This window comes from Haemaphysalis longicornis, unplaced genomic scaffold (assembly GCF_048455015.1).
Source record: "Haemaphysalis longicornis isolate Haplotype H1 unplaced genomic scaffold, Haemaphysalis longicornis Haplotype H1 scaffold_1, whole genome shotgun sequence".
Lineage (NCBI taxonomy): Eukaryota > Metazoa > Arthropoda > Arachnida > Ixodida > Ixodidae > Haemaphysalis > Haemaphysalis longicornis.
The window spans coordinates 313272400-313296898 of NW_027526203.1; the positions used below are offsets into that span (position 1 = coordinate 313272400).

At 50.4% G+C, this 24499-nt stretch overlaps 1 protein-coding gene across 3 annotated transcripts in view; it reads right to left on the reverse strand.

The window, feature by feature from the left end:
• Window positions 1-24499, reverse strand: part of For (cGMP-dependent protein kinase for) — a 173406-nt gene that overhangs the window by 66710 nt on the left and 82197 nt on the right. For 2 of the 3 annotated variants that reach the window (XR_013318461.1, XM_077682053.1), the window contains exon 1: window positions 17084-17661. The exons of the other annotated variant lie outside the window; for it this stretch is intronic. Coding sequence is in view for 1 of the 2 variants with exons in the window: in XM_077682053.1 (XP_077538179.1) it covers window positions 17084-17610 (527 nt within the window). In the remaining variant the exon portion in view is untranslated. Of the gene's footprint in view, window positions 1-17083; window positions 17662-24499 lie in introns of those variants that run through there. 3 annotated transcript variants of the gene reach the window in all.

A 24499-nucleotide genomic window follows, 5' to 3' on the forward strand; every position in this document is an offset into this window, starting at 1 on the left:
GCTGGATAAGAAAAAAACTGGCCGCGTATCTGCTCACTTTGCTGCAAATGTCGAAAGGCGATAGTCTTCTGCCGCCCCTGCCCCGTAACTGCGCGTCTCATCGCTCTCGCGCTCTTTCCCTCACGTCTCACTACTCCGACGATAAACACGGCGGGGACTTGCTCAAGTAAATTCATTTTACCGCGTTGCTCGCGCGCTCTCTGTTGGAACATTTCGTTACTGTTGGACTTGGAATGCGGCCACGAGGTCTAGACTCAGGCACGTGCCCTTTTTATATTTTTGTGTCAAAACATTGGATCCAACGCGTATAGTATTTGCTGTCGCAAATATCAAGCCCATGTCCATTTTTAATTAAAAGAACACTGCAGTACCAGTTATGCATTGACCATTTACCTCAAATATGCCTAATGTTACCTTTTTACTCAACAATATTGATAAGTCTGAAGTATGTTAACAGTTTTAATGGTCGGGAAAGGTCTTGCCTGTGTAGACTTCTTGGCCGGGTGGCTGAATCAGACAGACAGACAGGCCGAAATTTTCGGGTTTGTGTAGCCCATGAAGGACTATCGTATTTCAAAAACAAACCCTATACGTTTACTGGGCAGCTCACGGCATCCGTTCATAGGCAGAAATTGCTCAACAAAACGCCGTGAGAAAACACTGACCACTTGCATTTAAAATCACAAAGCAGTTCTAAATGCGAACTGAATTTTTCGCGCAGTGAAGTGCTCACAGATATGGAAATGAAGTGATAAGGTTGAGGCATGTTCACACCGAGGAAAAATAAAAGGGAGAGAAGCGAACAGGCATGCTCGCTCTCCGTACTCAAAATGTTTTCGCTCGAGATTGATGCATGCTGTTTCGTCGCTCAGCGCATAGTACAAGTAGCTGTTATTTACTGGGCTATAAAATGAAATGCTATTAACGAGCACGAGAAACGGAGGTACGAGCTGATAAATTCAAACAATAAATATAACTGAAGTATTGAGATAAACATTTCGAATACGCTCCTTCTTCAGAGTTCCGGAAGGACACTGATTTTGAACGTTTGATTCAAAGTGGACCTTTGAAACGTCGGGCATCTTGACTCGGCTGGACCCTTTGACTCAAAGGATCTTTTACTCGTTGAATCGTTTGACTCTTTGGAACTCTCGACACTATTGGTCTCTTGACTCGGCTGGATTCTTTGCGTAACAAAATCTTTTACTTTTATTACTTTCGACCCAAGTCGAACATTTCGACTCGATGGATATGTTTACTCGTTGGATCTTTTGCCTGGAACTATCGACAAATGAGTACCCCTTTGTAAAATACGAGGAGAGACCAAGGGCCGCGACGTCCCGGTGATACGGTTGTGTTAATTGTGTTTACAATTAGGCGATGAGTGAACGATGAAGCAGCTCGAGCTAGAGCAGCTCACGCGAACACGCGTACCGATGATGATGATCTCATCGGTACGGCGACGATGATAACCCATAAGGTTTTAACACCTTTTACTCATGGGACTTCATGACTTGGCTGCACCCTTTAAATAATAGGCTCTTTTACTTTTTGGGCCATTCACCCAAATTAGATTTCGTCTCGATGGATCTTTTTACTCTGAAACTCTCGACCGACATTGGACCCGTTGACTAGTGGGACCTCTTGAATAGTCTGGACCTTCGAGCCAAAGTGCATATTTCGACTCGATGGATCGTTTTACTCGCTGGATCTTTTGACTCGTTGGAACTCTCGAGCAACATTGGAACCTTCGGCTCGTGTGACCTTTTGACTCGGCTGTTCACGTGACTATTTGATCTACTGACTTTAGATCTCTGGAGTCTTCAGATCTCTTGAAGAACAAGTGTCGACTATGGCCACTTAGTTGAAAATAAATCTTAATTCTTGGAAATTGTGTGCGACACTGAATTGCCAAACGAACTGCCGCGGAAGCTCAGTGCATAAGGCGTCTTGCTGCTGAGAACGAGACGTTTCTCTAAGGGGGCCGAAAAATAATAACGCCCGTGTGTCCAGATTTCAACGCCCCTTAAAGAAACCAACATGGCCTAAACTCATTCGTAGCCCTCCACTACAGCGCGCCTCGCAGCCTGGGTGCAGATTTGCCCAGTTAAACAGCACGTTTGAAGCAACAACCGAAGTCCTAGATTCATAACCTGGCGGCGATCAAAACGCTTTCGTCTTCGCCATTTGCAGCAAAGCAAGTAAATATATGTATTTTTTTTTTTCCCAACTGGCACTGTTTCGTGGGTGCTGCGCAATGAACGTCTCTGCCCAATGGCCGCAGGCCTGCGGACAGAAAGAGAAGCGTCACGCTGATGGCGCTCTTGCCGTTGGTCGTTGTCTATATAGGAGAGCTGCCATTGTCTTACACGGCGGCCAATGGACACACGCGATAAGCCTACTAGCGGGGCGCTCATCTATATCCGCGCAGTTCTGCAACACGGGAAGCATTGCTACGCTACGAGTATTGTTGCGAGTTCTCTTCCTTCCCCAGTTACTGCGGAGCTGCGGGAACCCGCTCATGTTCCCGACGAGTCTGGTGGGGCTAGCTGAGCGCTAAGCCATAAAGCTATAACAGCGGCAAAAGTTTGCTGCGCTCTTCGACGCCGCGAAATCTTTCTGTCTCGGAGCGCGTAACGCATGGAGGCAGCCGGGGCCCCATTGATTGCTGACGCCAATGCACTAATATCCTGGAAGCAACCACAACAACCATTTGAAGCAGTAAACAAGAAAAAAAAAAACAGGAGAGCGTAAAGGTGTCTCCAAGGGGTCTAGCGCGAACACCCTTGGCTCGTTGGATGTGTTGACTCGTAATCGGGGCTGCACACTGTTCTCACCCTAGTTTGCCCACGTCGTAATCAGTCCGCTTCTTCCCCCTCGCTGTCCCTTAGTATGACCCTTCCTTGCCCAGAAAGAGGCGCCAACAATTTCGCTACTGCCCAGATTCAGCACTAGGCACGCCATCACTCGGGGCAAGCTTTCAGCCCGTTCTCCACGATGTCCGTTCCGCCTGCGAAGGGCAGTGCGCTCATCCATGCAGGCAGGACCACGCGTCCTCGAGCGCGTTCGCCTTCGAGACGTTCGTTAGCGTGCAGTGAAAGGGGGCGTGTGACGCACGTGCACAGCGAAGGCAGCGGAGACGGCGGCAATAAGGCGCGCGCTTCGTGCGCACAATGAGCAGGGCGCAGCGGAATAACACTGAAGCAGCAGGAGGCCGCTTGCCCGCAGCCAATAGGAAAATAAAATTAGCGCTCGCTGCGAGGAGCGCGCCATTGTGACCGGGTAGTTAGCAAGTTAGAAGCGAGGGAAGCTGGAGAAGGCAAGCAAGGTATCGCCGGGAGCGGGAGATAAGGAGAACTGACGAGGCCTTATCGCAGGGACGTCCACAGGCGCGGACGTGTAGAGGGAACGCCAAGTGCGGCAGAGAAATGGGTGATAAACCCAGAAGTGAGAGAGACAAGGAAAAAAGCAGTGGGCAAAATCAAGAGGAAAATGAGACGCGGGGGGTGAAGACAAAGAAAGGGAAAGGTCGAGGCCGGCTGTGTGGCTTCTTCGTGGATGCGTGCCAGCACCTTCACTTAACGCGGCCGTTTCGGAAAAGAAACGGCAAGCTTTGCGCGCTTCTCAGGTTTCCGAATGCATTACGGTAGCAAGTGACGTAACCGCCACAACACCGATGCCTTTGTTTCTCACGATACACCTAATTTTTCTTGCCCCTTTCGACACGCTATTTCGGTGTTCTGTTCCCTCCGTTCATTTCTCGCAAGACTAAAAAGCGAAAGAAAACTCGGACGACACCACAGACGTACGACGTAGATTACGCGTAAGACAGAAAAAGAGCTAGGTCTGAATGGCTAGTGACGTCACAGCCCCATGACGCGACACAGGTAGGTTCGCTAAAATGGGACCGATGTTTTTTTCGTTCGCTTCCAGCTCGGTGCGGGAGCGAGAGACGATAAAGCCTTTTGACTGCGCTGCGCAAGTTGCACATTGTTAGCTCGAGCAGCATAATGAGGCTTGGCGGCGGCGCTCGGGCAGACCTCCTTGTTAGGCGGATTTCCCTTTACGGCAACGTCGAGCGCTCAGCAGCGTCTTTAAAGAGGAACTGAATCACACTGTCGCTGCGTGCATCTACTATACATCATGCGAAAGATCAGCTGACGTCAGCGACCGCAATTAAAGAGAAGTATTTGCACCAGAATTGAATCGAGGATCAAAAACAAAGCTCATGGCACCGGCAGGCAGGTCTTTCAAGCGGCAATCACGCGGGTGTCTATGACGTTAGAGAGAGCTCCGCCCCGCACACTTGAGGCTTGCCAAATTAGGGCTTGCCACACTTTTTCTCACGCACACAGACGATGTTACCGCATTCGGCCAGCGTTTTCTCCATGTTCACTCGGTAAAACTACACATAAGGTATCCCAGACCTAAAGGAAGGCGTGGATTCAGTCCCCACACTGGAAGCGCGTTTTTCTTCACTTTCCTTCCTACACACACACACACACACACACACACACACACACACACACACACACACACACACACACACACACATATATATATATATATATATATATATATATATATACAGGGTGATCAAAGTTAAGTCGACAGGTTTTTCTAAAAATAGGCGCTTAGATTTACGCGAAGACCACCTCTACAGTGAGGTTATGCGCCCAGGGGGACATATAAATAGGAGGTAATTATTGATGTAGGTGACATAATTAACTAAAATTGATTAATTAACTGTTTAGTGGCTGCAGTAACCAGGCATGTATGTATTGGAAAGTTAGAGGCAATCTTGTTTCTACGCAGTTCCAATTGGCAGAATTCTTCTAGGGCATCCGTAGTCCGAGATATCAAACGGCGAAGTTTAATTGCCGTTCGCATGATTACGCATGCAAGACAGTCTGTACCGGCGCAAAGCTCCTCCCTTCTGTGACGTGCCTGCTGTGTACGGTGTTTAGTTCGACAAAGGGGTGGACGCACAGGAAAAAGTGATAACTGGCACCCAATCATTCTTCCCTGGCGTTATCGCAATCTGCAGTACTCGGAACCGCTATCGAAACACAGAACAAAAGGGAGGAGCTATGCGCCGGTCTTGACTTCTAGCATGCGTAATCAGGCGAACGGCAATTAAACTTCGCCATTTGATATCTCGGACTACGGATGCGCTAGAAGAATTTCTGTCAATTGAAACTGCGTAGAAACACAATTGCGTCTAACTTTCCAATACAAACATGCCTGGTTACTGCAGCCACTAAAAAGTTAATTAACCAATTTTAGTTAATTAAGTCACCTACATCAATAATTGCCTCCTAATTAGGTGTCCCCCTGGGCGCCAAACCTCACTGTAGAGGTGGTCTTCGCGTAAATCTAAGCGCCTCTTTTTATAAAAACCTGTCGACTTAACTTTGATCACCCTGTATATATATATATATATATATATATATATATATATATATATATATATATATATATATATATATATATATATAAATATATATATATATATATATATATATAAGGACCTGCTGTAGGAACTAGAAAAAAGGAGGGGGGAGGGGACATTTAAAATGAAGGAAAGAGGCTCCCGCTACTCTCTACCCCTGCTCAATCACTCACCCTTGCCTGATTTTCGTCTCAATCCCGGGTTTGTAAGAGCTGCGCAATAACCGCCAGGCTGACGTCCTCTCGTAATAGCCAGCACAAAGCGACTAGCCGTGTGCCCAAACACGCCGTTCTGCGCTCATCGAGACGAAATGTACGCAAGAAATTCGCTGGCGCGCTGGAGGAGCGAGAACCATTAGTGTTCGAAACACTGCTCGCAGGAGCGGACCATCGAATCGAGGAGCTGGCCTTCGTCCGGCGCAGCTGTTACCCCGGGCAGTGACCACAGCGCAGCCAGCAGCTGCACCGAAGAAGACGCCGGTCACGCATGCGACCGTGGCGCGCGCTCCCCGACGATTTCGCCAGGAGAACTGCCAGGAGAGTTCGACGGCCCCGACACGGCATCCCAACTGCGCTGTCAACTCTGTGGCGGAGACACGCAACGCGTCGCTCGTCGAAGACACGGCGGCCTTGGCGTGATAGACGATACATTTGGCGCGGTTATCCACCGCGATACGAGGCTCGCACGAGCACGGCTTTGTCGTGCGCGTCTGCCTGGAAGTGCGAGTGCGCTCGTGCACTCGGCTGCAGTCGCGTATTGAAACGGACTGCCTTGGCGGCATAGCAACACTGCGACCCCGCACTGACGCGGCGGCCAGAAGGTCTGCAGCCGTACAACTCGGTTCCTCAGCGGCGAACATCCTGAATTCGCGAGATGGGGATATGAGGCTCGGGAGGAGACGGGGTGAATGAGGGCTGAAGGGGGCCTTGAAAGCAGACGCATCGATAGATCAGCTGCACTTGATCGGAAGGGCTGTCGACGCGGCCCGATCTCAGGGCACGCTGGTATGAGGCCTTTCCTCGGTTTCCATAAAGAGAGTTTCTTCTCTCTCTCTCATCGGTAGGAGAAACTTTACGCGATGTAGGCCCCATTTCCATCCCTTTAAAATCAGCCGAGGTCGAAGACGACCAGTACACACATTCGGCTCTCAAGTAGCTAAATGATCAAATTAGTAGACACACATAATTACTGATCGATGGGGTCGTCGCTTCGTGTTGTCGTCTTTGGAAAAGCGGGAAGGAAGTCGGTTATGCATATATGGCCCTCACTCCCAGGCTACTTACATGTTAACAATATTGCAAAGTCCGAGAAAAGGGCTGACGGCTCGCTGAGCTGACCATCAAAAGACCTGTATATATCCTCTCCTCTCCTTTAGCTTTTAAAATCAGCTCCATAAGCGTTGCAAGCCTCGCAGCCCGTACTGAAATTGGCGGTGGATTTTAGGCTAACAGATTCTCGACTCAAGTGCTTTTATTACCGCGAACATTTAGCGACAATAGTTGCCAAAAAAATCGTTTTTATATAGACGGGCACGCTAAAAAAAAAGATCATGCACTCCTCCGTCTAACGACTACGATGGTTAATGCGAAACTTTCTCGTGAGACATTCCTTGGTTGTCGTCTGAGTCTTGACTTTGACTCGCAGACGGTTTGGACCCGTGGTTTGGACTTTGACTCCACGCAGTTTGGACTTTTGATCACAGCGGCTTTGACTTTGACCCTTCGCCGTTTCATTTCGCACGAAGAAAGCTTCGTGTTCAACCATCGCCGTCGTTGGACGGAGAGGTGCACGATTTCTTGCCGTCTAATTTTGCAGGTCCATGCATCCGCCGTGTCGGAATAGCGTAATCACATATACGTTGGCTTCATAGCGCGAGGGACCCAGGTTCGATTCCGACCCCTGGAAGCGTTTTTTTTTTAACTTCACCCACGATCATCATCGTCGTCAGAGAAAGTTGGCTTTCCCGCAGTGCGTTTTCGACGCGACACACGCCATCACTGCGATACATAGAAAGCTCCGCTTTAAAAACGAACATCGCTTGCATTGTTCTACGCGCGTTATAGCACGGGCGCGCGAACGAGCAGCGCGTACGCGTGTGCGTATGCAGACACGCAACAGCGACGCGCCGCAGCAATCGCCTTTGGACGTGAGCAGCCGGCTTCAAAACAACGTTCAAATTTGCGGTTCAATGCACCTAAGCAACATCTGCGCTAAGAAGCAGTGCCCTGGTTTGAACGGTTCGTTTTAAAAGTTGAACTGCTCTTTTATTCGTTAACGAGCTCCAAACGTAATTTCCGAAAACATCATGCTTGCCGCACAAGCAGCAGCGCCATTTGCCATATCCTGGTGGTTCAGGGCGTCATTTCTGTTGTGAAAGATGCTATGCTCATCACGACTTCCGTTCGCAACATTAAATTTTCGCAAGCGTCGCCACCCTGACCGAGACGCTAAGATCCATGATTATCGCCAGTGAAGACACGGGCTCCCACACACAGAACGCTCTTGCTAATGTCGTAACAAGGCCAACACTAACAACCAGTGGAAGCAGAGCGAGTGACAAGACGTCAGTCGCTGATATTGTAGCCGACCAATCAGGTTGCAGGTAATGAAAAAGGCGAGGAGACATCAATGCCTTTATCTCGTCTGTCTTTCTTTACGCCTTGTCTCAGTGTCAGCCGCGTAAACCATTGGCACGAAACGCTGCAGGCAGTGGTTGATAACGGGACGAGGATTCACCACCTTTTTGTCGATGCCCTAGCGTGCGCTACAGGCAACTCTATTGGGAAAAGTGCTGCGCTCACAGCGTCCTCTGTCTGGTGCAGGGTGCCTATACCACTGCCCGACGAAAGGCAATGCCGCAGAGTTTGTACGTGATTGTCAAAACGTGACGAGGTTTCCACCACGCATTCCCCTTTGTTACACAAACCAATGACCCCACCTTCAAAGTGACGGCTGTGCACGCAGCCCCGCACAATTAAAGCTCCAATCAGAAGCATCATTTCGTGTTTACTGCGGCGCTTTCACAGAGTTTCTTTTAAGTGATAGTTGCGGTCCCAGCGTATGTGCTGCCCGCATATATACACTCTCGGCCACGTCGGCAGTTTCACGGCCGCCCAGTCATAACAACACGAAGCTAGAGATAAGCTACGTAGCTTATCTATAAGGAGCTATACTGCTTGCTCCCAGGGCCTCGCCCTGCGACGCCGTTGTGTGTCATCGCGCGCAGACGTTTCGCACAAATGGCGCTGGCTGATCCCTCGACAACACAGGGACCAAAAGAGGTGATCGCTCCGGCACAGCTGAGCGTGAGCACATCGACCGCGCTTACAAGGACATATCAGGCAGCCTTTCCTCGAGCGCTTTTAGCAACAGCGACTACACGAATTTCACCAAACATTTAGTTGCGCTAAAATAACGGCCCCCTTCAATAAAGAAACGACGAGCAGGGGTGCACGTTCAGCGCAGCGCTAGGACGTGCGAGCGACGACCTTTTTGTGTTTCTAATGTTCGGGAGCGGCCGCCACTCATAGGGCAAAGCCAAACCACTTTGTAACAGAATAGCGCGCCAGGAATCGTAAAAGCTGAAGCTCTTCGGAAATTCTTCGGGAGCCAGTCACCTTGCCCGAAAGGTCAGCATACATGGGCGGCACGCGTGCAGCGAAAACGCTTCATGAATGAATGACCGCGCGTCAACACTGGGGCGTGAGAGCTATAGATAAAGAGAAGCTGATCATCCCCAGCTTTCTCGCTCAAAATTCCCAGCTCTCAGGAACCCAGCAAAACCGCTGAAGGAAAGTTATATTTGGCATTAGGCAAGAAGTCAATGTGGAGATGACAACTACAAAATAACTCTCCAGGATTCTGCATATTTTTTGTGTAATTCGCTGTCAAATCTTACTCCCCATGGGCAAGTTGCCATGGCTCTGGAGCTTAGTCGGGAAACGTGCTAGACTTGAAACTGTGCACAAAGCAAGTTTTCACCCCCCATATTAGCTGCGCGAAAATATTATACATTTCGCTAAACGACTACAGAGAAATCACTCGCAAAGGACTGCCATGAGCTGGAAAGCTGCACATGAGTCCGCGCCTCGCGGTCACTTGTGGTCTGCAGCCACCGTGTCGGATGCAGGGCACAGAGTTCAGGTCTCCGAGATTCCGGGGATGGGACAGACAGGGAGGGGACGGGGCGGCCTATGGAATTTCGGGAGGGAGAGAGAGCACTGTTACTGAAAATTAGACCTGTGCCGGCTTGCGCAATCGAAAACATCAGAGACTGCGCCTCAACTGAGTAGCGCAAACTACGAGAATGGAGACGGCCCTCACGATTTTTTACCCCAGGGGCACGCGTGGTCACCATTTGGCGACGACCTTATTGTGACCAGGCCGCCACTCATTTGCCTCCTCCGGCTTCTGCGTTCCATCAAATACTTTTTTTTGCCTTGTTGACGGTAATCGCTAATGCCCATTTTGTCCCTTAATGTAAAATAAACATTGTGCCTACTATATCCACTCGGCCGAAACAAGATGCACAGAGCTGATGCAGGCCGTTCCGGTGAGGGCAAAACACTCCTGGGCAGTACACCGCAAAGTGACAAGCGCAGCGTGCATGGTATAGGCAGCCGCGCCATGTGGAAAACGAAAGATGGCTCGTGTCGCGAGGGTAGCACCGATAACCGTTCGGAAAGCTCACGGCTATTGAGAGGCCAACGCCTCGCATCTATTAATGGCTCTCGTGGCGGTTCTTTATTTCTCCCCACTGCGTGATTGACGAGGGAAATGGAAACATATCAGCAAGTAAGAAAGGCGCATAATCTTAAAAAAGTGACCGCATATCTGCTTGCTCCGTTGCGAATGGCGTCGATGGACGATAGCGTTCCTCTCTCCCTTTCCCCCTTTCCCACCCGAGCGTCTCCCGACCCACCAGTGAACAATGGGTGGGTCACTGAGTGTGGCTACCAATGGGCTTCTCACCAATCGCCAGATAATCAGTGAACCAGTAACTTTTCTACCTGCTTCGGGCGACTGGCAGACAGACACGGCGCAACTTGCTCCTCCAGCTGGAGCGGGACTCCATTCCGATTACCCCACACGGCTCTCAACAAGCGCCATGGAGGCGACAACAAAAAGGGCGCGATGACCGTTGCAACCGTCGCGCCGTTTGCGCAACCGTTGCAAAAGGGTCAAAATTATCTTTCTAACATCCCCTTTAATAGGCATCACGTGACAAATAAATGCCTGTATTACACTTCTAACGCCGAAGTTTAGGCGCTTTGCCAACCGCGGGCATCCTATCATCGCGCAACAATCTGCCAGGATTCCGTCCCTCCACGTGTTTACAATTACAGCCAGACCTGCATTGTGGTAAGCGCGTGTTCATCAGATATCAGCCTTCAAGAGTATTGAACAGAAGAAACTTTATTACGGAAGAAAGCCCCAGCTGAACGATCACTTAGGTAAGCGAACTGTTCGGAAATCCCCGTGCACCGAATGAAAACACGTTCCAGGATAAGACAAACTTTCTCAAACGATTCTTGGCGAAGCGGCATTCGATTTGATGTTGTCGCTTACAAGAACAGCCGTCGATTTTATATGAAGGTTTATTTTGGGACGGCGAGCGCCCGTGAATAGTGTCGGCCGTAAAGCGCTTTATCGCTTTCCGCCTAACTTGCAGATAAAGTGAAATCCGGTTTTAGAGGCTGACAGACTCGATTTGACCAAAAGCAGTAAACAAGAAATTTTGCGACAACCGGAATCAACGTGGGAGCTCGGGATTGTCCAGCCGCTGTTAAGTGGAGCAGGGCCTGGACATACGCGCGCAGGATGCGCCAAAAAAAGAAGTTATCATTTTCAAGAAAGTGCAAAAAATGCGAAGAATTCTGCGAGACAACACAGGTGACGACAAACAAATGTTCCTAATTCAAAATAAACGGGTCAAATTCCAGTAACCTCTTAAAACACACTGCCTATAGACTGGTTTGAGTTAAGCAAGCTTTATACTTTTATAGCGAAGCTGTATATGGTTAATCCTCCAAGGTTTTCATTCCGGTGAAGCCGCTTTTCTCGGCACCGCTTTCCTGCTCCTTCCCGGCACCGCCAACTCCCCTTTCACAAGTTCTATACCCCTCGCCACCACCGATGCCTCTTTCACACGTTGCGCAATATGCTGATAACAGCGGTGGCGCCGTTATCAGCAGTTCCATTTTTACTGGCTATGGGACATACGCGTGTCGTTCGCTCGGAGGAACGGTGCGCACAGAATGCGAATGCGCGCGAAAACAACAGGAAGCCGATGCCACATATGTGCGGCCACCGCCATTGCCGTCTACATTCTACCTCATTATAGCTGCGAATCGTTCCCGCTTGAACTGGAACTTGCCCGCTTGAAACGCCGACCTGAGTCAATAATTCTTGTACAGCTTGAACGCCTTTCGATGCCACATTTTACCCTGGTGCCTTTCACGTATCAGCACGCGCACATCACCGGTTGCCAGTCAATGCGTGCGTGCATAGCGGGGAGTGGGGGCGGGGGGGGGGGGGGGGGGGGGAGGGGGGGGGATGCATGGCTTCATGCCCTCGCCGGTAACATGCCCGTTGTGCTGGTGGAAGATTTCAACGCGGGCGTCTCACGGCCCGGTGCGACCTGACTGCTGCCCTCCGTGATTGAGCGCGGTTTGGGTTGGTGTGTTACACAGGCAGAGGCGTACGACACGGGAGCGAAATGGACAGCCCAATGTTGGTTAGGCAAGAATAAAGCTTGAGTCCTTCCCAGTTTAATTAAGCTAATTGGCTAGGAGGTATGCTCGATCTCAAATTACAAACAAACGTGTTTTGTTTTGTGCATCCTTGGACTGCGTCCATGCAGCTTCGCTGGTCACCCTTCTTCACAGATTGGAAGGGTACTGATTTTTTTTTTTTCTTTTGGTCCCCTGGAGTGCGATCCCACGAAGGTCCCCTGTAATGTTTCCAAGATCTCGCCCTTGATCGGTGCGCATGGTATTTCTAGTTTGCACCCCCACATACGACCGTTCTTGGCGGCCCGTAGGCGTGCCGGAATTTTCGCTCTTCTTCCTGCCTCTAACCACGCCCGGAAACGCATCATCGGCGCAAGCGCGGCTACGCCAAGCGCACCTCGGACATGCGCCACCGAGCGTGCGTGCCGGTTCCGCGCGCACGCACAAAAGGCCGGCCAACAACTGCAACTCGCGAGCTCGACAGCTTTGCGCCTCGGCTCTCAGGGGGAAATTCCAAGGTCGCCGGTCCGAGCTACGAAGACGGAGAGTTGCGCCCGAGCCGTGCAGAAAACAGCGGCGGCGGCAGGTGCTCGCCCAGCAGCTGCATCAGCAGTGTGCGCGCGGTGAAACAATCGCACACGCTCACGTAAGGTTGTGCGCCCTTGCGTTAGCGCTTCACGAGAATCCAACGCTCAGGTGCACGAGGTTTCTGCACACTTTCCCCCCTCTCCGACAGGAGCTTGAGGTTACAACGGCGGCGCTTACTACAACGCCGGTATAGTTTCACATTCCCATGCTAGCGCACCACGCAATTGGTATAGGGGACACGGTACCGTAGAACTATGATCATTTACCTGAATGTCTTCTACGTGCAGCGAACTCTCGGCACGCGAGAGCTTCTGGGCTTTCTTTTCTTTTTTTGTTTTTTGCCAGAGAATATCGGGTGCACGCCTGGTTCCTGCGGTGTATGCATACATGTACGCGTGCCACGATAATAGCACATGTACGCTCTAGCATTCTTCATTTTCGACATGTACGCAATATTTGGAGCGGGAGACAGGATGCGTCCTGCTCACAAAAGTTACGAGATGCTACGACCGGAATGCAACAGCCGGGGCTGCCACTGCGCTCGCGATTTCCCGAACAAGCGGCAGGCCTGATCTCTCGTCGACCATTCAACGGGCGAAAACGCCCGTGTGTCGAGATTTCGGCGCGCGTTAAAGATCCCCAGGCGGTCAAAATTAGTACGGAGCCCTCCACTACGTCGCGTCTCACAGCCCAGGTGTAGCTTCGGCGCGTTAAACCCTCAAAATTTTACATACCTTCTATGTGTGCCACGCCAGTTCGTATTCCGAAAAGAATGCGACAAATTTATCTACGCCACACTTCAGCCATGCCAACATTTTTTAACCATCCAGTTGGATGTTTCTGATTAATGACACTCCGAAATACTCCCGTGGGTCTGGTTCATCCCAACGCGCCTGAATAAACATTAAATGAGGCTAACGGAGCAAATTCTGCAAATGTTAAGACCGAGAGTACAAATTGACTTTTAAGTGTCGTCAGACTGTGGCATTACGTAACGCGAGCAGGATGTTTTGCATGGCGCGCCGCTTCAGTTGAAATACCGTAGCACTTCTACGCCAAAGCGTGTCTGGGCCTTTCATTCCCAGAATTCGCTCCGCACATACCGCTGATTGGCCATTCATTTGTTTGCGTTGCGGCGAAGCAGACGTATAAGAATGTCAGGCAGCGTGTACGTATGAAGACAAACGCGCGAACGGAGGGGGTGAGGAGGAGGGGGTTATAGCCCCACGGGGTGTGCCTGGAATCGAAAAAAAAAGCCCCCTCACCATATATATATATATATATATATATATATATATATATATATATATATATATATATATATATATATATATATATATATATATTATCTAAGCCTCATCTCGGCCCTGTCATGCTGATGTTCCCTCTCTCTCTCTCTCTTGTAACTCACTACAATGCGGCCGCTCCGATGAGCAAAATGGCACCCGCGTTAGAAAGGTTTTTTTCTCCTACCAATAGTAGGTGTTTCGACCAGACTTCACAAGTTTGGAGTGCAATAAATTTGGTTCGTCTCGTTTCCCTACGCATCTTGTGAGCAACCCTGGTTCAACTTAATCTGCACGTTGCGCAACAAAACTTTTTTTTATCACTCTTCCAACAATACAGCGATTATGTCTAAAACACAACTCAAATTTTGCCTCTGTGCTCGAAACAGTGCACGTTATTTCATTGCAACTGCATAGCTAATGTACATAGCCACGGGTGGATTACCACTGGCGCACACAAATGGGTGGGCTTATTGGTGATGGCAGTGGCGAATGTTCGCACCGTTATTACCAACCTTGCCAAGAAAGCCACACTTATTTTGTCGGTGCAGTGAGCGGGAGCAACCTGTTGCCGACGGCGAAACAAAGACCTTCGAGGAGCGCTTTATTTCGCACACGGTACAGCTGCCGCACAGCACTGCGAGCGTCATTTTTTTGAAATTTCGCAATTCCTGCGTGCTCTGATCAGATTTTATACGGCCTCCTGTGAGCGTTGCCAACGCGAAAAGGAGAGGCCCGGCCGCCTCACCGAGAAGCGGAGAATCTGACCACATGTAGACGACTTGCAGCCGACAAGAGACAACGCACAGCGCCCCAGTGTAGCCACGAGCGCATCAAGACGAACTTGAGGTCTGTCATCATCATCAGCCTGTCTACGCCCACTGCAGGGCAAAGGCCTCTCCCATAGATCTCCAATTACCCCCGGTCCTGTGCTAACTGCGACCAATTTATCCCCGCAAACTTCTCGGTCTCATCTGACCACCTAACTTTCTGCCGCCCCCTGTTGCCTTTCTAGTGTACTGAGCCTTAAATGTGCCTGCCCTTGGAACCTTAGATGGCCGAAATAAGCAAGACTCTAGGCCACATGGTAACAAGGTCAACGCACTCACGTAAAGCACAGCATTTCGTACTTATTCTGCGTTGGCCTAAAGTAATTTTGATAGAACCACTGCCCTAACCCAACGCATAAGCCGGCTGTTTCAGTACCAAACATTTGTTAGAAGCGTTTGTGTCGCCCGCTTTCAGGTAAGCGAGTTGAGGTACAGAAATTGAAAGTGGTTAAGAGAGAACGACAAACCAGGGCTGTGCTTCGCTACACTCGACACGTCGTCCCTCAGGGCGTTTCCTCTAAATGTCACGACTCATTGCACCCTTAGATGGGCAGTGACACGGTTGGTGGGGGCCATCAAGGCGCAGAGGTGTGCGTTGGTACGCGTGTGAGCGTGCGTGTAAGGGCAAACTGGAGCAAGGTGAAGTGTTCTGATAGCAGCAGGAACAGGACGGTCGTTATTTTATGAGGACTTTTTCGGAATGCGTCATTAGCATACATGATGCACGTCTTGGAATCGCTGTGGCGTTTGTGAGACGCAGGGAACATTGCTTGGCCCGACGTCGCCCGCATTCACAGCGCTCTCCGCATCGCTCCGAGGGCAGAACAAACCACGGGCCTTCCTCGTATCCCTTACGCAACGGGCTTGGAGGAACCTTCCCTCTCACTCACAACAGGGTAGATAATGGGCTTCACATCGTACAAGAACAAGACACGTATATTGCGCGGCCAAAAACCCCACAGAAACGGGGAAGGTGAAATGCAAGCGCAGTCATCAACGAAGGAAACACACAAGCGATATATATATATATATATATATATATATATATATATATATATATATATATATATATATATATATATATATATATATATATATATGAATGCTTCAGTCCCATAGCTTTAGTTCAAGGTCTAGTTCTGTTACAGCTGCGAAGTGGGATGACTGCTATGAATTATGAACATGACGCAAACGTCCAGTTTCCCTGAAAATTAAAGAGAAAGAGATAGAGAGAAATACGTTTGGGATTTACGCGTTACATTTCTTTGTCGTGTCTCATTTACGGCTGGTGGCACAAGAGAAAACATACTGAACTCTGCCCAAAACTAGCTCTTTTTCACATGGAAGGACAGGATGTGCTCGTGGTACACGTACAGCCACCGAAGACGTCCGGTGTCTGCAGGTACGGTGTAAGACGAGCGGGCCCTGGAAGGCGAATCAGAGGACAGGAAGACGGCACGGAGACACAAACAGGACGAGGTGTACTGGGTTACAGCTCGGAGTGCGGGCGCGCCAGCGACGTTCGTGTCCACGAGTTACTCAGGCCCACCCCCCTTGTGCCCTACGACTGCCCTTGATCTCGACATCAACGTTCGCACCGGCACTTCGACGTCCACATTTACGTTATGCAGCACATTTAAGGAAGGAAGTTGGGCTAGTTTTAACTTCGACATATTCGCTATAAATGTGAATTTTTGGAATTACGCTAAGTGGCAGTGTAATCATAATAGGCAACATTTTCTTTTTGAAGCTTGCCATTAACAAAGGCAGAAAATGCAATAGTGTTGGTGATGATTGTCTAAGCAACTTTCTGGAAGCGAAAAGATGGTGCATTGAACTAAAATTTGTTGAACACACACACGCACACATGCGCGCAGTTTCGCTTTATACCTCCTCTCAAACAGCATTTGTGCGACCAAAACCGCGTATTTAGGAACTATACGTAAACAGGGTCGAACGCAATAAGCATACATGATGAAGCTTTGCACACGAGAACCTGAGCCAGATGCCCGGCGACTTCCTGTTTACCGTGGCCAGCACGTGCAAGGTGCCAACTGACGCATGCCGTAGTTCGCTGTCCGGTCAGGCCAACAAGCAGCACCTCGAGAGAGGCACGAGTGCGCCATGCGATAGCCCAGTGATCGCGCACGGAGTTTTGTGGAAGCGCACCTCTCCAGGAAGAAGCAGTTCTCCTACCGTGCTTTCCGAATCCTCAGCAGGAGGGCCGCCACCCGCGCCGAGCAGGTGTCGCGCGCCTTGACTCCGTAGCCGCGGCCCAGGCGCACGAGCGCACGCACGACGTTCTTGAAGAAGGCCGCCAGCGCGCGCACTCCGCGACCCAGCGAGGCCAGGGTTCGCCCGAACGCGCAACGGCACCGGTGCGAGCCGCCAAGCACCCGAGTGTTGGGCCCCCTGCTACGGGCGCCGCCGGCCGAAATCCACAGGGCCGCGACCTCCGCGTCGTCGGCGGACAGCGGCCGCGGATCCCCGGGAGCCGACCACCAGCAGCCGGCTGGAGCGAGCACGACGAACGAGGGCGAGCTGGCCGCCGATCGGAAGGAGCGCGGGTGCACCTGTTGATGATGCTGCCGACGCGGCGCGCGAGCCGACGACGACGATGACCGCAGCTGACGGGCACGTCGCCGGGCCGGAGGAGACGGCGGCCCGCAGGCCGACTCGTGGCTTTTGTAGCGGACGCTCGCCGAGGGGACGGCGCGACGCATCTTTCCCCGCGGTCCACAACGCGCGCGCAGGGGCGCCGCGAGCTGGCCAGCGCGCACGAGGAAATGAAAAGACGCGACGCTCGGCCAGCGCGGTGTTGCCAGGGGAAAGAAGAGGGGGGAAAGTCGGCTTAAATGACAGCCCACGTGCGACAGGTGACGCGCGCGCCGACTGATGGGAAAGAAAGGTGCGCTGACGGCGCTCGGGACAGGTCTGCTCCTCCGCCCTCCTCCGGCAACTGGGCAGCAAGAAGCAGCTGTTCCTTTTCTGCTCCGATTAGTTCGCTTTGGCCTCTTCTGCGTTGCACGCCTGATTGTGAAACAATGCGTCGCAAACCACTTCCAACAGTTTTTTCTCCATGTAAAAGGCCTGCGCGATCCTCCTGCGACTGCGACTACTGATCTCCAAACGCAAATGAACGAACCCAGGAAGAGAAACCCTCGCACGCAAAAATAACGGCTCCAACGGTGTACGAAGAACGCAGGCCTTGCGTTATCCAAGCGGTGCAAAGTCTTTGAAGCGCATCACCGGGAGACAGCTCCAGCAGTTTTTCATGCACGCGCTGCGTGGTCAAAACTTCAGGTGCGCCCTTCTTGGGCTGCTATGGAGCCCTGCTTGAGACACACCTGCCTGCTTGATACATTCGTGCACTTCAGGCGGCGTTCGTTGGCCGCGTTTCGAGCAGACAAAAACACGCCCCGAACGGGAGACGGAATCGCGAAGTCGTATCGAAGCGTTGCCCACAAAGCGAGCTCAACAACCGAGCTTCTGGGGGAAAAAAACAGCGCGCTTTAGCGCTTTTAAGGTGGCTCCCTTTCGCACAGGTATTTCCAGTGCGCAGCTAAGAAAGCCAGACAAAGAGCTTTGCTCCCAATACCAGCAGACCCATGCGCGATCAACGAGGGGAAAAACACCGAGGCGGCAGTCGGTGGCGGTTGGAGCGCGCTGCAGATAAAGGGCATGCTATCACTGATCAGCGCACACAATCCACCAGTGAATCACTCAGGCGGATTTTCAGGACTTTTTTGGATTTTTTGGATTTTCAGATTTTTTGGACAACTCGTACTCAACAAAGAACAGCGACCTGCTCCGTTGAGAGCGCTCAGAGGCAACAAGAAGCTGAATATTTGGATACGTCCTTAGTACTCGCTAACGCAGCGGAGGCGGCTGTCGTCCTAATGTCAGTGGCCAGGGTAGCGGAAAGGCGAACGCGCCTAAAGGTGAAACTGTCAAACGAGCTGCAGCTGCTGGAAGATGTAATGGCCATTTGCCGGCGGTTCTTCGCCGAAGTCTGCACATGCGAGGCCGCTTTCTTATCGCCTCCACGTGAAATACAGCGGCACGCAACCAGGGGTCGAACCCACGACCCCCTGCACCGCGAAAGACCGCAACGGTGGCGACCAAATATTTTTAAGCATTTATTTACGCCCCTTCCTTTCTTAGACAGGAAACGAAGGCCGAATTAAGGATAGTCACATGACAGCAGCCTTTGACTTCGGACTATTTCACATGCTGGCGCAACAATTATAGAAATATTGATAAAATGTGCAACTATGCACGTCCGAATACGTTGCCTCATGTCAGGGCGGTGTTGTCAAATCTTCAATTTCCCCGTTGGGGCAAAACTAAAGGAAATTCATTTTTGGCCTATGTACAATGTCAGACAGATTTTTTGTCAGGTCGAAAATGCCGCTTTGCCTTTTTTTCGTGGTGGCTGCGGTTACAAAAGCTTTACGGTGACCTAGAGTTCCTTAAAAATTTTAAATAATGAAGAAAAAAAAAGCTCGAGAGATTATTTTTTTTTTCATCAGAAAACGGAATTCTGAGTAATATTTTTTTTATTTATTGACGGCTGGAAATGTGCCTTCTAACTTTCTTACGAGGAGTGCTGCATCAGAGTTTGACTCCTCACTTACAAATAAATAACAGGATTGAACAGGATATCCATGAAACTTTAAAAAAAGAGCTACTTACGTGGACACTGCAAGCAGTATAAACCCCTTTGCACAATACATTCGATGATGATGATGACTGAATGCTTCCCCTTTGAATAGGGGTGACGGCATATGCCATCTTGCCTGTCTAATTTGCTTATCTACAACTGCTATCTTTTTGAATACACCGAGCCATGATCTGTTTTAAATTATGCACTGACGCTACCTACACGAAAGCTGCCCCTTGGTGATCGATTTCAGTGTGAGACGCGCAGGTCGCAGGGGGAAAAAATGGGAGGGGGAGGGGGGGGGGGGAAGCGCACCCTCCAATATTGAACCTGACAGCAGTTGGCCTCTCAGGTTTTACTCTTGTGACTGCTTTTCTGTTCAATGCTTTTTTAACGCAAGTTCGTGCTCGCAACTGGGTCATGAATGTTTCCCATGTTTCTGACACTGGTGAAAGTGCACTGCTCTGAAAGATGAGCCTCCTAGAGCACTACAGTGAAAGAGTATTCGCAGGGCCGCGTCCTACAGGCGGAGCGCAGGGTGATCCAAGATGGCTGTCCTTCGGAGGATCGCTAGCGGATCACTGCGACTGCATATTGTTAGGAGCGTTAGCTCTCCTGTATAACATCGACAAGCAATGATGACGCTGCTTTTCAATAGACCACAGTCCTTGGGAGATATAATGAGCCCGATTAAAACTAAAAAAACTCAGGGAAGCTTGCACTCACGCGCGAATGGAGAAGCTGTTGTAGGCGAGCATTGCCGGACACATAGTTGAGTATCAGCACCATTGTTTAATTGCATAGCTGAGGTGCTAGTAATCGTCGTCATATGCATCGAAGAGGTCGTCGTCTTCTTCGCGGCGAGTGGTGGATGCAAAGTCATCCTCAGCATTGTAGGCTTCCACCAGCCCTTAGTTATCAACTCGAGGCAACGGTGGCAGAATCTGCTAGTCCTCTCGGGAAGGAGTGGCACACTCGTAGCCATGTCTCCAATTATCCATAATGGCTTCTAGACAGTGCGGCGGCCGCGGTGACCTACCTCTCTTAAGCAGGGTGTCTTTTCATCATTAGAATTAGCGCTGGAGTTCTTTTTTTATATGCGCGGTAGCGCTTTACGACAGCACTGGAGGGTTTTTTTTTTTTTTTTTTTTTTTTTTTTTGCTAAAGGTACTGTGCGAGCAGGGGACTTGGTCGCCGCGAGGCATACGCTCACGAGAGCTCGTCATGTTCTCGCTCCTCAGGGTTTTTACCAGTTTTTTTCTTTTCTTTTTTCTTTTGCTAGAGCCACTGCGCGTGTCGCGGAAGCGCGGCGGCCGCCGCGAGGCACGCGCTCAGGAGCGCTGGGCATTTTCTTGGTAGCTTTTCCTGCCAACTTACGGCCAGTAACAACAACTCCGCTTTTAAAATGCACGACACCCTAGACACAAACAGCTTCGCTGTAAAAATTGTTAAACGTCCGAATTGTTGTTCGCTCAGTCGTTCGTCACATATTGGGACAGTTCGCTCAGGCATAACGGGCGTTTTCTGAATGGAATGGAACTAAAACCTAAACAGATACGAAACGCAAGGAACTCATAAAAAGCATTCTGCATCCTCACAAATGCATGTACACTCGTTAAAACGGTAGAGAATTGCTGGTTAGGCATTGCAAATAATGGCGTTGTTTTGACGCCGTGCTGTTTTGATGTGTCGCTGTGCTGTTACAACGCCCCCCCCCCCCCCCTCCGCCCCCCCCTTTTTTTTTTCTTTCTTCCCGCGCACTGTTTTGTTGTTCGCTGCTGAATCATGCCCCAGGCTCCCTGGTGTCCCTTGTAAGCGAGTACATAAAACGTCTGCGTTTTTCGTGAAAAAATATGCAGGAAGCTCACACTAACGAGTAACACTTGAAGGTAGCGAAGCTTTACACAGCCTGCACGACCATCACAAAGGCTTACGTCCATGATTGCAGCCGATTTGTTTCTTCTTCGCTGCCGCAACGACCTTTACTGCATCACTGTTGCTATAAGTGTGAGCTTCCTTCACTTTTTTTAAAAGTGATAATCATGGCACATCACCTTGGAGAGGTGTACGCTATGACGTGTCTTTTTCGTTCCGAGCAAGTGTTGCCACGATAACGGCGAACGCTGGAGTTTTTTTGTTTGTTTTTTTGCCAATCTTGGCGCAAATAGGGAAAGGGCGAATATGGAAGCCCACTTTAACAAAACCTAAATTTATAAGCTGCGTACACAACGTTTCTCACAACCTAAAAAAATGTTGCCGATCGACACTGTGTTCCGCTTGTATTTTCGGCGTCACACAAGCTAGCGCAACCTTGCCCTCGCACAACAAACGCGGAACGCAAAACAGACAGGACACTCAAATGAACATGCTACGCCGTATGTGATGTATGTGAAGGAAGTAGTGTACGACACACCGTTTACTCGCAGAAAGACGTACGTAGAGCGAACTGGCCGCTGCCTTCATGACAGGGTAGCATGCGCCAAACTGAAACAAGTTGATAGCGCCATCGTTCCTCCCACTGCAGAAAATGCGCGTCCATAATCTGATCAGCCGCCGTGTCTAGATATATGCTCGTCGTTTTCCCGAGAGCTCTCATGCGTTCGTCTGTTTTTAACGCTATAACCATGACGTCAAGTATTCATCCATTATCCTATCAACACGCTATTCTTAAGTACGTTTACCTGTCTGTCACTGTGTGTCAAGCACAGACAGACAGACAGACAGACAGACAGACAGAGACAGACAGACAGACAGACACACACACACACACACACACACACACACACACACACACACACACACACACACACACACACACACACACACACACACACACACACACACACACACACACACACACACACACACTTAGGTTCAACAAAGCAAAACCGAAACGGCGATTCTGTCGGCGGTTCTCGTATTACCAGCAGCCAGTGAGCTAAAAGGAGACAAAGAAGCGAACTACTCAGTGCGGAACGCAGGGGGTGACTATGAGGGCAGGCACACAGGGGACGCGGTGAATCAGCCGTCGGCCGAAAGGAGGCAAGCAGAGAGGGACCCGGAGCACGGGCAAGAAACAGGCCCGGATGCAGAGGTTTTTCTCCCCGCGGGAAGCACAGAAAGACGCGCAGACAGGAAGGTGCGCTGCGCTGTTGGTGCGCGGCCTTCGACACCTTGTACAGGCCGAGACGTGAATGCATAATCATGTGGTCTATCAGAAAAAAGAGAAAGTAGTATAGACTTCGCCGCTTCATAACGACCCACCTGCACTTGGAAGTGTTCGATCGCACGCCTATCTTTTCCCACATCCTTCCTGCATCAAGTGTAGCGAACTCGAGGCTAAACCAAACACCTTCTGTGGACTTGCCCTGCCCTCAGGCAGAGGCTAGAGGAAGTTACACACAAAAGCCTTGCACCTCAGTGTCTATGCTTCCGACATTCAGGGCCTATCTTTGAGGAAGACACACGCTGCAAGGGTAGCTGGAACGGCTGCTTGGATATTTCAACGCAATGTGAATCAGACGCCTGGGTTTTCTTACGAATTCTCGTCATATACTTGTTCCATTCACAGCCATGTCCTCAACCCCAAGTGTCACCAAGAACGTGCACGCTCTTCCACTGCTTATGAACTAACGCCCATGCAGTCAATAGCTTTCGTCAACCCCTAGTTTCTTCACAAACAAGTATTAATCATTAAACAAGCATGCCTAACTAGCCTCAATGCTTTATTAAGACGCGCCAGTTTATTTCAAGTTTGCCTTCCTTCTTGGACCCGAACGGAGAGAAAGTTCTGACAATGCTCGACATTCTTACCTCGGCATCACGAAGATGGTTTAAAAGCAGAAACTATAGGTCACAATGTGAACTTTCAATCGGCGACAAGCTATATCGGCCTTTGGGCAATGGCCAAACCAGCCAACCGACTCTTAGGGCGAGCCCATAGAAACGGCAGCGAGCGCGTCGTATATGTCAGGGACGCATGCACAACTTCCCCGCGGAAAGGTCATCGACGTCGTGGGTTCTATACGGCGCGACAAACAGTTGGATCCCGTAATCTGCAGACTGTGACCACCACTACAAACAGCCGATAAAGCTGCATTGTAAAAGCGTGTAGCCTGCATTAATACACACTGGCGAGACACGCATGCAGGCAACCGTGCGAGTGCTCCGTTACTGGTTACGTCGGGCTCCGCGGGATGGCGGTACTTGTCTGTGCTAAGCACATGATGTTCCAAACTGTCCCCCACCGAACGCAAAGTAATTGCTGGAGTCCAATGTGAGTGCGATTAATAACATCTCTGTTGACACCACCGTTGAGAATCGGGTTGAAACGGAGCAGACGACGCACGCCGGTGGTTTTTTTTTTCGCCGTGCGGGCGCAGTGGCTCAAGCCGCGCCATGTCCGTGGCGCATCGGTCATGTCCGTGGCCGTTTCCAATGTTGCCAAGCGGTGAAATTGACAGCTAAACTTCTCAATGAATACAACCTATACCTTGTGGCATCGGTGCCGTACACGTGTGGCATAATATATGCACCTGGCTCCAAGCGAAACTCGTTACCCACGAACGTATGCGCATACGTCCCGACTTATCGTCATTGTCACTGCGATATCCTCACCAGAGGAAAGATGAGGGGAATATTTTCACCGACAGGTTAACCTGCTCCATACGTTCGTGCGGACCGTGGTGCTCCTCAAGAGCAGCGGATGAGTAGCGTGCACTCTACGTTGTCATCACGAAGGACAAGGTGCGCCGTCATCCGAAGGAACACTCAGGAGCGAAATCGATTCCTGTCCTGTAACTCAAATTTCGAGGGTTTTACGCGCAAAAGCTACACCCGGGCTATGAGACACGATGCAGTGTAGGGACTACGAGGCCTTTTCGTTTTCCGCCACCCCTGTCCTCAAGGAAGAAGTGGAGACTCATGCCTTCACCTGTCGTCATATTTCG